Raw genomic sequence first — 14,664 nt, forward strand, 5'->3', positions numbered from 1 at the left:
CAGCTTTAGAATTCGATGTCCTGGACTACCTGCCCCCCCCACCCCAGCTCCTCAGTGTGGACATTTATGTGGTCCACTCTGGGGATCTTAGGAACTCTCCTTCAGCCTATTTTTCACTTGTCTGTGGAACTTGCCCTTGGAAGAGGATTGCTGAGCACCATCGAGATGGTGCTCCAAGGGCAGGTCGGGTCTATGCGATCTTTCCCCACGAGTAGAGAGCCAGACTGACGGGTCTTCAGCCAGGGGAGGGACCTTTACCTTGGCTTGCCTTCCTCTTTTTTTTAGAACCTCCCCCTTCTTTTCCACTTTTTCCAGAAGCTCCTCGTTCATGTCTGCACGGTCAGTGAACAGCAAGAGAAGTGCAAATGATTGCTTTTTAAGGGAGTGCCTGGCCCGGCCTCTGGGAGCGCCCACAGTGGATTCACTTGAATGGGCGTTGATTGATTAGGTGCCCGAAAGATGTTCTCCTCGAAGGGAGGGTCTAAGGCTCGCTGTCGCTCAATACTTCTGCCCTGGACTTCTGCAGCTTCTCCACTCCCTGTCTGCCAGAGGGCCGTTCTTCCTCATTTCCTTGCTTGACCTTGAACTGGCTCAGCCGCTTATTACCATCTTGGCGCACCCCAGGTCTCTCAACAACAGCACTGTCGGCATTCTGGACCAACAGTCCTTGTGGGGGGTGGCAGGGGGCTGTCCTGTGCACTGCAGGGCATTTAACCACATCCCTGACCTCTCCCTACTGGACGTCAACCATGCCCCCTGCCCAAGTCACGACAATCAGAACCAAATTCAGATGTCGCCCAGTGTCCCCGAGGCAGGGGAAGGGCCGCAGAATCGTCCTGGTTGAGAACCACTGGGATATCCAGAGCAGGGCTGTTCCTCCAGCCGCCATCGCCACAGCAGTGGCGGAATGTGGTGCCCCCCAAGGCGGGTCCTGTGGTTGGCTGGTTGGTCGGTCGGTTGGACTGATGAATTGAGTGCAGATCAATGACTGTGTCCTTGCTGGAGCGCCTTTGGGCGCTTCAGAGTGGCCTGTGCACGTGGGAGGAAGCCGACTGCAGACTCCGCTTCTGCTGACCTTTGTTTCCACGGTGCTGTGTGCTCTCCCGGGGAACAGCACCATGGAAACGGGGAGTGCGGAGGGCAGCCTCTCCCTGCGCATGTGCGGGAGGCAGGACCCGCCTGGTGAGCGGGACTAATAGTTAGTTAGCATGGCCTCCAAAACGCAGCTAAAAGGGGCTCAGACAACTCCGCCCCCCACCCCATCTCCCACTCACCTCCCCCTCCTCCCCAACAACACACATGCCGCTCAGTTCCACCCGCCAGTCACCGGTCCGCACCCTCCTCCAGTTGAGAGCATGTGGTCACTTACAAAATGAAAACAACCCCAGAGAGGAAAACTCCCCATTAGGAAGGCCTGACTTTGAATTTATGACATGCCATCCACCGAGACAGGAGGAGGCATTGTTGATGAAAAAGGGTGGGGAAAGCAAAAGGAAGCTAGGTTCTCAAGGAAACCTTCTGGAAGACGGGGAGGAGCTGTGGAAAAGGTGAGGACGTGTGGCCCACGAGACCACACCAGCCGGACAAAGACAACAGCCCGAGAGCCGTGCTGTCGCCACGAGCCGGGCCGTGTGCAACACGCAGTGTGCTCAACCTTTGCAGCCGTCCAGGCAGAGGTCAACCGTCCTCCCGTTTCAGCGAGGATGGGGCGGGGTGGCCCCCCTGCTGTTCCCTGGAGCCGCCCAGTCAGAGCCCCGCCAGAAGGCCCGGTCCACGAGGAGCTGCTGCTGAGGCAGAGTGAACGCCCGCTGCCCTGGGGGCCAGCAGGGGGCGGGATGAGCCTCCCAGAGTGTGGAGGGAGGGATTCCTCTCGCCCACGCACCTCCCAGCACGCCCCGTCTCCGAGTGGCCCTGGGATCCTGGGCACCTCGAGCAGCTGGGTCCTCGAGCAGCTGCATTGCTCGGAGCCTCTCCCAGGGCAGCTCTGCCCACAGCCCCGTCTGCACTGAGCACCGTGTGCACCTGGAGGAGAGGCGCACCTGGAGGAGAGGCACACCTGAGATGGACAGCAGGCCATGCCCCACCTCCCTCTGGCCCCGGGGCAAACCTCCAGCCTGAGACCACCCTGCAAATGAACTCCATGGCGGCCTGTGTTGGCTGCCCAGATCCATCAGATAAGCTGACACCCAGCCACCCCGGGGTGCGCGCCCAACTGCACCATCACATAGACCCAGGGCGGTCACAGGCGGACTCAGGTTGAGGATTTTAGAACATCCCAGCTGGAAGACACTAATAACACAGCTTTTGCTTCTTTACAAACACCATGGCAGAAAAACAGACGTGGGGCCGTGAGCTCGGCCTTCCAGTTCGGCGGGGGGGGGGGGGCTGGGCGGCCTCTGCCTGTACCCCCGCCCAGCATCCCGGCCCTTCGACAGGGGCCAAGGCTGCTGGCCGAGTGTGTGTGGCAGCTGTGCTCAGGCCTCACTTGCTCTGAGGTGGGAACACGAGAAGCTGTTCCCTTGTCCCCTTACTCTGTCAACAGGGCATTTCCCCTGAGCGGCCACCTCGTGGGGGGCAGGTGGGTGGGGGTCAGTAACCGCGTGGGCCTCCACCGTGTTGGCTGTGCCTGGCTTCCCATCCAGTCGGCCGCACACCTCCCGGACTCTTCCTGTCTAACTGCCCCAGCGCGCCCCTCCCTGCGGGCGCGCCTCCAGAGCGGCCGCCCAGTGCTCCGTGCCACTTACTGACCTCTCCTCTCTCTGTTTTCTCCGCAGTGCGGCAAAGGGGCGGAAAACTTTGACAAGTTCTTCACACGCGGGCAACCGGTCTTAACGCCTCCGGATCAGCTGGTCATCTCTAACATAGACCAGTCTGATTTCGAGGGCTTCTCGTATGTCAACCCCCAGTTTGTGCACCCCATCTTGCAGAGCGCAGCGTGAAGCTCGCCGCCGAGAGCAGAGGCCTCCCCGCCCCACCCGCCCCCCCAGCATCGGGAAATGATCCTTCACCCTCAAATTTTAGGGCCATGGCCTTGTTTCTTGTTCCAGATGGAGGCCTGCGAATCGTAGGGTTGTCAGTCCAAATGTGACCCGCTGTTCAAAGTCTCTCTCTCACAACCAACGGCGTTCTCGGAGTGGAAGATGATACAATGTACAGTGTCCGGTTTCATTATGTAGAAGTCACTCTGGCTGTAGGTTAACCCTGCCTCGGCAGCAGTCAGGCTCTTGCCCCCTTTTTGGTACGATTTGATATATTTCCCACATCCTCTGTCTGTCGGTTTTCACCATCGGGACACCCCTCCCGCACCCCCAAAGATGTGGGCTGGACACCTCCCTGCCCAGGCACCTTGGGAGTGAAGGAACGGGAGCCCCAAGGGCAGAGGGGGAGCCAGGCGGGGTTGGGGGTGGGAGGCTTCCGCACCCCTGCCGCTTCTGTTCTCCGCCTCCTTGGAAACCATCCCTGGAATCGAGAGGCCAGGATGTCGTTTCCAAGCTCACTGTCCCCAGACATTGCCAGTTGTCACCCAACCACGGCCCGGTGGTCACCGTTTTTAAAAAACAGAAGAAGAAAACCTCAGATGGGTGTTCAGTGAGTCTGTCTTCTCGTGTCCTGCTCGGTTGACGCCTGTCTTGATACTTGCATTTCTTTGTAAGAGGCCAAATCTTCTAAGGACTTTGCTACATGAGCGTGCGAAGTCGTTTCAGATCAAGGATACAGCAGTGTGTGTGCGTGCGTCCGTTTTAATCTCTGGGAGATTATCCTGCGATCCAGGGTGCCATCGGCAATGCCAGTGCTCACAGTGTTGTTAGCCAACCCCCAGCCCCCAACACTTTGCTCCCTACTTCCTGAGAAGCTGAAGCGTGCGCCCAGCCCTTTTGTACTTATTTATTTAACAGGCTGCAGTGTCGTTGGAGAGGGTACGATGTACAGTCACTTCAGGCATTGCCTCTAGCCTCAGTCCCTACCGACGGATTCTCCTCCCGTCTCTGGCCCCCGATGTCTCCATAGGGATGAAAATCAATGCGGTTTTGGTCCCCACTTCTAGTTCACGTTGAGTGACACACCTGGAGCCGTAGAATCAGGAAACTTGGATACATATCAGTGCAAAGATGTTTTATTGCAAGAAGAATTTTAATATGTTTTGCAAATGCATCATGCAATGAATTTTGCATGTTTATAATAAACCTTAATAACAAGTGAATCTATATTATTGATATAATCGTATCAAGCATAAAGAAAGTGTTATAATAATTTTATAAGACACAACTGTGCTATATTTGTGAAGGCTCTCGTTTCTAATCTGCTTCTATGGTTATGTCTTGGTCAAACCCTTCGCTGCCCTGCTCCCCGCCCCCGCCCCATGTGTCCGCTGTGCATCGGCGCCGTGTCGGACATATTAATTTTTTAACATAGATCTAATTTCAGAAATGAGTGGCTACTTTACATGATTAATTAGGCTTTATATATATATAAATATTTGGTTTTACCTGCAAACAAAAATTTTAGGGGATTATTTTTGAGATGAGACTCTGTCTTAGCTTCTTAATGCCGTCTTCTGTTCTGGCTGCTCTGCCGCTCCTCCCCGTGGGGACAGAGGGTCTGACTCCAGTGTGACCGGCCCGGGCAGATGTGGTGCGAGCACAGCCCCCGGCTGGACGCGGTGGTTCTCTCCCTTCCAGCCTCGCCACTGTGAGTGATCGGGGGCTGCGCCCCGTGGACAGCGCGCGCTGTCCCTGGGAGGCCGGCACGCCTGTTCCCCACGTGCAGACCGTGGGGCAGACCATCCCCTGGGGCTCTCTGCAGACTCTCTGCAGAGGCGACCGAGTTTCTCCCACCTGCCCCTGGAACCCGCCCGGGGAGCCCTCCGTGTCAGACACCGCCCACGCCAGGCCCTCGGAGAAGCCAGTCCTCTACGGCAGAAAGAACATTCCAGACGGAAGCTGCCTCCACTCCTTGCCGAGGCCTGCTCTGTTTCTCTCCACTCCCCAGAAGCATCTCCCAGCGAAGTGCTCTGCGACTGACTTCGGCTGTTTGCCTGGAACTCATGGAACGCCCTCCCATTGAGGGGGCTTTGACCCGAGAGGCGTGTCTGTCCTGGGAACCCCTGAGGGGAGGAAGAGGTGGGCAGGGAGTCAGTCAGACCCGAAAAGAGCAGCTCCTCCACCATCTCTGATGGGCCGCGGGCTTCAGAATCCCCGAGGGGCTCTGGCGCACTCAGAGCTGCAGCCTGCCCCCACACCAGGCCGGTGCATGTTCCGGGGACACGCCCTCACCAGGCACACCTCAGCTGGATCTGACGGGAAAGGCACCAGTTTGCAGAAAGAGGCTAAGAAACAGAAGCGCCAGTCACTGAGCCCCAGAACAGGGCCACGGCAGGACGGGTCCCCAGCCGAGCCCCCAAAGGGGGAGGAAGGCCCCAGCAAAGCACATGGCGGAGGGCCATTTGTCCTGAGCCCCACGCTGCCCGCCTGTTTAAGACGCAGCAGCTCGGGCTTCCCGGGAAAGAGCCAACACATTTCCAGAGCATTCGTATTTCTCTGCGAAACATATCCCACATCTTAGTGGCCTTGTATTCTTTCCAAATGTGTGGCATAGTTTTCAAAGAAAATTCCCCGTTTGTGCGCCCAGCACTCTGCCCCAGGAACAGCAGGCTCAAGGACAAACAGGAAAAACGTGGGCCCAGCGAAGTGTCTCTCTGACATAGGTTATTTGGTTCCAGGCTGTGTCCTGGGCTTATTGCTGAAAGAGTGAGTCCAGTGGTAACCATTCACACACCTGTCTGCCGCAGCACGTGTGGAATTCTATGGTGTTGGCCCTCTCTGGGGGCATCGTGGGAACAGAAGCACAGGGCAGGGCCCTGGTGGAGGCCAGAATAAGGAGGAGGCCTCGCAGGGCCAGGTGGCTGGGGGACTGCAGGAGGTTCCAGCCGCTGGGGAAGTACCCATGCCACCAGGGCCTGTGGCCATCCAGGCCCCCAGCAGGGTCGTGTACATTCTGCGTCTCCACCGGACTCGTGGCTCTGTGACTCCAAAAGGCCGTCCAATGTCCCTGCGTTGTTTTCCCTTGGAAGGTGGCCACTGCCCAGCGGTGGAGCTGCCCTGTGAGCTGCAGGCGGTAGGTGTCTCCTCTAACACCACTAGGTGTCGGTTTGAACAGAAGGGGCTGGACTGCCTCCCTCAGAGGTTAACGCAGGTTTGTGCAAGGCGAGAACGGATTGAGAAGGTTGATGTGAGCCCCTAGGCACTGACGCGATTGCTTGTCAACACATCTAGTTCTCTTGCGTCCCCGTGGCCTGGTGCAAGTCAGTGCAGAATCACTGTCCGTCTTTTCTTATGAGGCTTTCTTATTAGGAATTTGGGTAGAAGATCAGAGGGTTAAGAGCTCCCTGGAAATGACTTGAGATGGTTGGTTGAAAGACCAAGGATGAATGCAAGCCGACAGATGGCTGCTGAGCGCCTCCCTGAGCTATGGTTCTCAGAAGAGTGTACTGACTTGCTGGTGAACGCGGGTGCAGACCCCTCCTGTCGGTGTGCTGAGACGTGAGAGGTCTGCGGAGGTGGAAGTGGGCGCGGAGTTGAGAGAGGAGCAGGGTTTGTGTGCATCTGGAAGGAGGCTTGTGGCAGGAGGAAGCCAGGACAGAGGGGAAGGAGGGGGCATCCTGGGAAGGATGCTGTTGCCATTTCCAGGGGCTTTCCATGGGAAGCCGCTGGTGCAGAAGAAAGTCACCGCCTGCGGGCCCTGGAGAGGGCGCTTGTTGCCAGGGACATGGTCTGGTCCCCCTCAGGAAACATCTCCCAAATGCCAGCAGCACCCTCACCCGCTGCTGGAAGCCCCTTCCCCTGCCTACATGGGAGAGGCTGAGCAGAACCACCCACCTGCCCTGGGAGGCAGTAGGTCCCCACCCGTTTCCCTTCTGGGGCTTGTGAGCTCTGTGGCAGCCAGGGACCGATGGGGAAGTCGCAGACACAGCTAACACTGCCGTTCCCACCTGGGCCCACTTAGCAAGAGAAATTAGAGGTGTTTTGCCGGGATTTGTTTTCTCTGTACTAAGGAGGGAGGAAAGTGACAGTCTCAGGTTTTTAAAAGCCTCAGGAAGGCAGCACAATCTGACAGGCATTTTCTCACTTGGGTCGTATGAAGTTGCCTATTATGTGTGCAGTTCACACCAGTTCTTATTTCTTTAAACCCAGCCAGGGCAGGAGACCCCCCACTGAGCGCACCGAATAATCATGACCATGCGCTGGACACTGAGCCAGGGACCCACGGGGCTACAGGAGCAGCGAAGGCGTGACAGATCGGGGGAAGGACAGGGACACTCTGGTTATCAGTGACTGCACGCTAGTTTGACAAGGAGCGTTGGGAAGTATTTTAAAAACATTTTCCTTGACTTGCTTGGGTTACATTTATGAAATGCAGCAGACCATGAACATTTCGTCACTTCCCCGTTCAGGCTGATGCAGGGAGAGCTGCATTTCTCGTCCGGTAGAAATAGAGGGGACTGGGGAAGGTGGCCTGCATTATGTGTGGGTGCAAGCTGGCGTCTGGAAACAGTGTCGACCACGGTCCTGCCCACTCTGCCCTTTGGGAGGCCCCGAGCCTCTGAGCTGTGTGGCCAAGTGCAGTTAACGACCATGCGACCCCATCAGCCCTCAAACAGCCTTACGATGCCCCCACACGAAGGCCCACAGGTTCCAAAGACTTTTTTTTAAACCTTAAGGAAGAAATGAATTTAACTCCAGTAAAACAACGGGGTATGCTGGGCTCTTTGTACTTTTTTATAGAGAACTTTAATAACTCAATTCTTTAAAAATGGGCTTTTAAAGTTACTGACAATTTGATAAGATTCCAACCACACAGACCCTGCAGGAGGCCTCGGCGGCAGCCGGCTACAATCCCCCCAACCTGCACGTGCTCTGCAGGGTCTCGCATGCCAGTGGGGTACAGAGTCCTCGCTGGAATGACTAGAGGTTTGGGTGAAATACCCTGGCAGACCGACACCTTCTGTGTTTTCAGTAGACCCTGGGGACAACTGTCTAGGGCCTAGAGACGTTCAGACCATAGAACGATGGCTTCATTGTCCCTCTTCCAGATGCAGCCCTGGGGCACCCCATGTTGACACGGGAAGGGGGCACCCGCTCAGGTCTGGCTCCAGCCCCCAGGAGTCCCCAGGTGCCTCAGTGAAAATGCCGGGCTGTCCTGCAAGGGTTTTGCTCACTGGGCAATCCAGAAACACTTCCGCAGCCCGGAAGGAGGCGGGCATCTGTTTCAGAGTTCTTTCCCACGTGAGTAGACAGAACCCCATTTTTTCAGAAAAATAAGTATCAAGTCCACTTTGTAAGAATCTTTTTTTCTACAATAAGACAAAGGGTGGCTTCGCATTTTCTGATTAAACAACTGTGTCTTCGTCGCCTCTGCTGAACTTTAGGAGTATTTGTTCCTGTGATTGTAGATTTTTGTTGATGTTCTTCCTGAAAGAATGTGATTCTTTTCTTGAGGGGATTCGTGGACTATTCAAAGTCACCCATGAAGGCAGTTTTTCTCTTAAGTCTAAATGGTCTAGAAATTCACCTCACGTCCCTTCTGTTAGGGTCTTTCAGAATAACTTTTATAGATGGTCAGAAACATTTGAAATCATTGCTTTTGCTACCTAATATTGTGTGTATGGGGGGAACATGCCATGTTTAAGCCGTTCATCGAAAAACACCGTGTAAGACCCCACGTGTGTACGAAGGAGGAAGAGGCGGAGGTGGAGGTTTTTCCTTCTGAGTAAGTCCCCAGTGACAATTGCGGAGGCCGCTCAGCTGGCGGAGGACATCGGGCTTGCAGCGGGCAAGGTGAATGTACAACTTACTGCATCGCTTTCCTCAATCCGTATGACCTCTAATCTCTGTTTGCATGATATGCTTCGTTAGAGACATTAATTGTGTATGAATAAATATGATCATTCCTCAGTGCACTCGGCCTCGTCTGCATCGTTTGTGGCATCGGAGTTGTTCCTCACGTGTTCTTGTCTGAGAACGGGACTCGGGACACTTCCCCAGCACCCACTCCTCTTACGTTCACTCTTCTTTTCAATGTATACGATTGGAAGGATTTTTAAGTTTCTAATTGAATTCATTGGGCTGACATTGGTTAATACTATTACATAGGTTTCAGGCGTACAGTTCTGCAACACATCCTCTGTATATTGTGTTGCGTGTTCGCCACCCCAAGTCAGGCCTCCTTCCATCACCGTTTATCCCCACTTTACACTCTTCCACCTCCCCCCACCCCTGCTCAATTTTTTTCTTAAAATATGCTTTAAGTTGAAACCCAAGCAATTAGAAATCCTCTACTGGGATGAAGTCATGGCAAGTCATTCATTCATTCATTCATTCATTCATCGGCCGTGCCTGGGGCAGGAGCCGCACCAGGCACTGGGGACGTGGGGGGAGGGGGGCCGTCACGGCCCCTGCCTGTGTGGAGCCTACACTCTTGCACCCCCACACTGCAGGGGTCACACAGCGGCGGGTGAGGACGTTGTCCAAGGATGGGCTGTCCCCTTCACTGGGAGGATTTCAGAAGGAATTCAGGTCAAATCTTGGGATTTGCCTCCAGAAACATACTGCTCACACATCCTGTCAGCTGCACCAGGGACTCGGCTTCAAGACCGTCACCGTCTTCTGCTTCAGCAGCCCTCATCCTGTCCTTGCTGCTGGGCACAGGAAGTGGGGGATGAAACAGGGAGCATTCCCACACACCCAGTGTCTTAAAACTCAATGCTCTTGAGGGAATTAGCCTCAAAAAGAATGAAAAAACAGGAACAAAAATAGCACTCCTAAAGGAAGGAGTCAGCCTTGACAGAGTTCACCTCTGCCTGCTTCTTCCACTCCTTTGGGGGGACTGTGTCCCCTCCTGCTCCCCACCCCGAGCCCCCACCCTGCCCGCCTCTCACTGTGCATCCACACCTGCCCTCACTGTGATTTCTCTCCTCCGGGTGCTGCTTCTCACACACTCAGTCCATTTCCACATGCTGGCAACTGCAGTGTGATCACACGTGGCTGGTCGTGGGGCCAGGGCGTGACCTGAGCCCCAGGAGGTGAACAGGCAGCCCCATCACGACTTGATAAGCCACCAGTCTCAGGATTGAGGATCCCCAGCTGTCCCTGGAAGCCTGTCCCTTCCTCTACCCCACACAGCTAATACCTGCGGCACAGAGAAACCTCTGGCCAGGCTGGCAGCCCATCGCCGAGTCAACTCCAGCCATTCAGCTTGACATGGTCCCTGGAGGCTCACACAGCCACACCCGGTCCTTGCTGTGGGCCTGGCACTCACACCGTCTCCCGCCAGCACAGCACCTCAAGCTGTCCCCCACCCTGCCCACACCTCTTCCTCCCTCCCCCGTCCAGAGAGGCAGCCTTGGTGGCAGAAAGCAAAGCTGAAGCCACACGGCCTGGCATCCCACTTGTGACTGTTCAATCAGGGGCACGTTCTTTGTGCCTGTCTCTGCCTCCGTGTCCTCGTGTGTAAAAGACCATGATGATGAGGGTGCCTACGGGGTCACGGTGGGGACTGTGGGGTGAACCTGCAGCGTTACAACAGACCCTCCCCGTAGGAAGGGGCAGGGCTCCGTACAAGGGCAGGAAGTGGCTGGGACCTAGCCGACGGTGGGGCTGCAGCTGGAGAACAGACCTGGGGTTTTCTCTTCCAGTCCCATTTGAGAAGAGGGGGTGGGGGCTGTGAATCAGCTAATCAGGGGATTCCTGGTGCGAAGATAATTATTGAGCCAACCTCAGAGTCGAGGAACAGGGCTGAATGGAGGCGTGGGGGGACCCCCAGCAGGCTAAAGATGGATGTTCTAGAAATAGGAATTCAGTTTTCACAGAGAGGAGCAGCTGGGCAGCGTGGGAGGGAGAGGCAGGCCGCATGCCAAGGCTCAGCTTCGGCACCCACAGCACATCTGTGCCCTGCGGCCGGCCAGGCTGCTGCCCAGCCACCTGCCCCCAGGCCGGCTCTGCTCTGCGTGAACTCCAGGAGACAGCCGGCACCACCCAAGCACCCCCGAGCCCCAGGAGCTCCAGGCCTGCCCCCTGCGGCTGTGCAAGAGGCTGCTGGGAGAAAGAGAGCCAGAGTCTGACAGGTGGAGGAATTCCGGCCCGTGTCCCTGTGGCTGGGGCAGGCTCCCTGTGCAGCTGTCCTTGCCTTGAATCGGTGGGCAGTGCCGCCCTGGCCAGGTGGCATGGTTGGTTGAAGCATTGTCTCACACACCAAAAGGTTTCGGGTTCAATTCTTGGTTGGGGTTCATACGGGAGGCAATCAGTCAATCTCTCTCTCTTTATTTCTATCTTTATCTCCCTTCCCTTCTCTCTAAAATCATTAAAAACCTATCCTCAGGTAAGAATTTTAAAAAGACAGTCCTCCGTCCAATACTGGCCTCACCAGCCCGTGTCCATCCCTGCCCACCGGTACCCAGTCCATCCACAAGTCCTGTCGGGTCAGCACTAAGGCTGTGCTTCTCAGCTGGGGGCAATTTTGCCCCTGAGGGGACATCTGGCAATGTCTAGAGACATTTCTGTGGTCACGCTGGAGGGAGGCATTACAGACTCCAGAAGGCGGAGACCGACCGCCAGGTGCTGCTAAACACCTGCGACATGGGGATAGAGAACAGTCCAGGCCAAACGCCAGCGATGCTGCCGCCAAAAACCCCATTATGAACGTACACCATGTCCTGGCACTCACTCCACGACCGCTTTCTCTCTGTCCATCTCCTCGAGGTCCCCCTGGGTCCCCTGAGGCCCTCTCGGCACAGCAGCCAGTGTGACCCTGTCCACGCAGGTCTCTCCCCTGCTTAAAGCCCTCCCGTGGCTTCCACAACCCTCAGGTGAAACCCAAACTCTCGCACAGCCCACCGGCCCCACGAGATCCGGCTCGTGGCCCCAGCTCAGCGGCGAGGAGGGGAGCGCAGAGAAGGGCCGATCTGGTTCATCCGCCGCGTGCCGCTTGCCTTTCGCGTCAGAACGCGAGCTCTCGGAGAAAGGGGCATGTGGCGGGGACTCGGCAGGCAGTCTGTGGGCTGAGGGAATGAACACATGGATCTCAAAATTGCCGAGTCCGGCAAGATTTTACCCAGCCATCACTGTGCCGGGCCCTCGAGGCGGTCACCAGGTAATTAAGGAGGCCGGATGTACACACAAGAATTAACCAAAGATCAGCTCTCGAAACTTTCCAGGAGCTCCTGCCGAGGAAACCCAAGATCCCAATCTCTGCCCATCAGCCCTGCACCTAGAGGCAATGGCTGCCTATTGTTACACTTCCGAGACTGCTTACAGCCCCGAGCTCTTCCTCCGGCCTCCCCTGTGCTGTGGCGGTGAAGTCACAGCTCGGCCAAAACGCCAGTGCGCTGGGCACAGGCAGAGGTCGTCTGTTTTCACAGCGTGTCCCCACCCCAGAGCCCACAGCACGGGGGCAGGGCCGTGGCTGTGGGAGTCCGCCAGGAGGGCCTCTGGCTCCAAGAAAGCAGAACTGGATGTCTCCCCAAGATTCCTTTTTTAAAGCTAATTTGATAAAAATATTGCAGAGAGGCCTATTCTAGGCATGAGAGGGAAAAGAACAATATGGTTCTAAAGAAACAGAAGAGCTAGTGGTAGCTCAAGGACTCAGACACAGATGAAAATAGCAAAAAAAAATGTATATATACGTGTATATATAGATATAATGCAAATTATAGACACACACACACACACACACACACTGAGTGAGCATGCCAGCCACTTTTCTGGTAACTTTACATGCATTTATTTAGAGGCCACAGTGACCACTTGAGGTGGGTGCCCATTTCTCACCTTTCCTTACTGTGCCCATTTTACAGGATAGGAAAGGTGAGTCCAGAGCAGTCAAATATTCCCTGGGTGAGCAATGCCAGACTGAGCCAACTGGAAGAGCAGAGATGTGAGCCACACCAGGGGCCTTCCTGGAGGAGGCAGGGGAGCTGTGGTCCATTGGAGGACAAGATGGAGAGGGAAGAGCATGAACAGGCAGAAATCAGCAAGCAGGTGGAGGGGAAGGATGGGCATATCCAGCAGCCATTGCATAGTTTAAACACAATCATCTCGTGGGCCCCTGTGGCGCTTTTGCGGAGTAGAAGTCAGTGTGCACATCTAACAGATGGAGAAACTGAGGCCCGAGGTAATGAACCGGCTTCCAGGTACAGAGCCCCTCAGCAGCACAGCGAGGCTGGGCGCCAGGCCCCTGATGTTTCTGACTGCCACGTTCGCAAGACCAACGGGGCAGCTTGGATGGGGGAGCAGAGGGATGCAGGGCCATCTTGGGGCCTTGTCCCCTCCGTGGCTTCCTTCAAAGCCCGCCCCATCTCTCAGCTGCCTCTGATGCCCACGAGATTAATGCTCTTCTGTAGCTGTTTCTGGAAGCCTCTCTCCCACGTTCACCTGACTTTTTTTTTTTTGAGCTGTCGGGATGTGGGTGGAGAGAGAAAAATAGCACTGTGATTCTCAGAACCTGGCAGGTCCCTTTGCAGCCACCCCCACCTGGGTGCTTCTTGCCTGGAGAGGCCCTGAGAGGAAGGAGCAAGCGGCCCACCCTCTCACCATAGCACAGCCCTGGCATTGCCCCCCTCAGATGTCAACAGCTAGTGGAACTGAGTGCCTGCAGGTGAACCCCAGGGAGGGGTGTGGGGAGAGGGGAGCTGAGGGCTGGCCAGGTGAGGCAACCGTCAGGCAGTATAGGGGCTTGTCAAAACAAAGGTGCCAATGTCTTTGCAGTGGGTAGCCCCAGGGAAGCCAGGCCAGGGCAGAACACTATGGGGATGCTCTTAGATTATTTTAGAAAAGGCTTTTAGAAGCTTTAAAAAATTTATAAAAATGGCACCTGATTCTTCTAGCTAATACAGATAAAAGAAATCCCACCATCCCCAGATAAGCACCGCCATGCTGAAACCGCTTGCTCACTTCACTTAACCTTATTAATTATTTTGTTTTCCTTTTTGTGACGGGACCATGAAACCCTCTTACCAAACTGCACGGGGCCTTGGAGCTGAGCCTCAAAAGCAGGGAACATGACGGTGACACACACACGTCTCAAACATGTCATCGTCATGCAACACCTATAAATGCACAACCTCTCAGAAAGGTGGAAACTTCCTGAGCGGGGTGTCTCTTTCTTGCATAAGCCATACCCATAGTGCTTGACTTAAAATTTCCAGTTTGAGTTTATTTGAAGCGAAGCACAATATTGACAAAGCAACCTGAATGCCATCTTTCTAGATTTCTGCAATATTTTCCTGTCTTTTGGAGTTGCCCACAACTAGCACTATAAATTTTAAAAACTCACCTGTATTATCTTTCTTAAAAGTTCTATTTTGTGTTCATCAAAACAACTCTGTTCTTTTGCATTGTATTTCATCCATTTACATGGCATTTGCTGAAATTGCTACTTAAATAGAAAACAATATGGCAGGCGTCAAAAAGTCTTGGGAATAAGTTGGCTCATGGGAAGTCACAGTGGGAGGGAAATTGCATGGAGACATGAGAAAACAGGAATTTGAAGAAAATAAGATGTTCAGCATATCATGGGAATTATTTCATTTTTGGTAGAGAAAAAAAATGTTGGTTCATCCAGGTCATTTAGTAGATATCCACTAAGAAAGATTCCACCACAAAATGTAGATCA

At 54.8% G+C, this 14,664-nt stretch overlaps 1 protein-coding gene across 1 annotated transcript in view; it reads left to right on the top strand.

Annotated features, from left to right (window-relative positions):
• PRKCA (protein kinase C alpha) overlaps nucleotides 1–8,956 on the top strand; it is a 356,244-nt gene extending 347,288 nt beyond the window's left edge. Inside the window, exon 17 of the mRNA XM_028520046.2 lies at nucleotides 2,775–8,956. Coding sequence (XP_028375847.1) covers nucleotides 2,775–2,939 — 165 coding nt within the window. The 3' untranslated portion in view covers nucleotides 2,940–8,956. The remainder of the gene's footprint in view (nucleotides 1–2,774) is intronic.
• Nucleotides 8,957–14,664: the final 5,708 nt, after the last annotated feature.

This window comes from Phyllostomus discolor, chromosome 8 (assembly GCF_004126475.2).
Source record: "Phyllostomus discolor isolate MPI-MPIP mPhyDis1 chromosome 8, mPhyDis1.pri.v3, whole genome shotgun sequence".
Lineage (NCBI taxonomy): Eukaryota > Metazoa > Chordata > Mammalia > Chiroptera > Phyllostomidae > Phyllostomus > Phyllostomus discolor.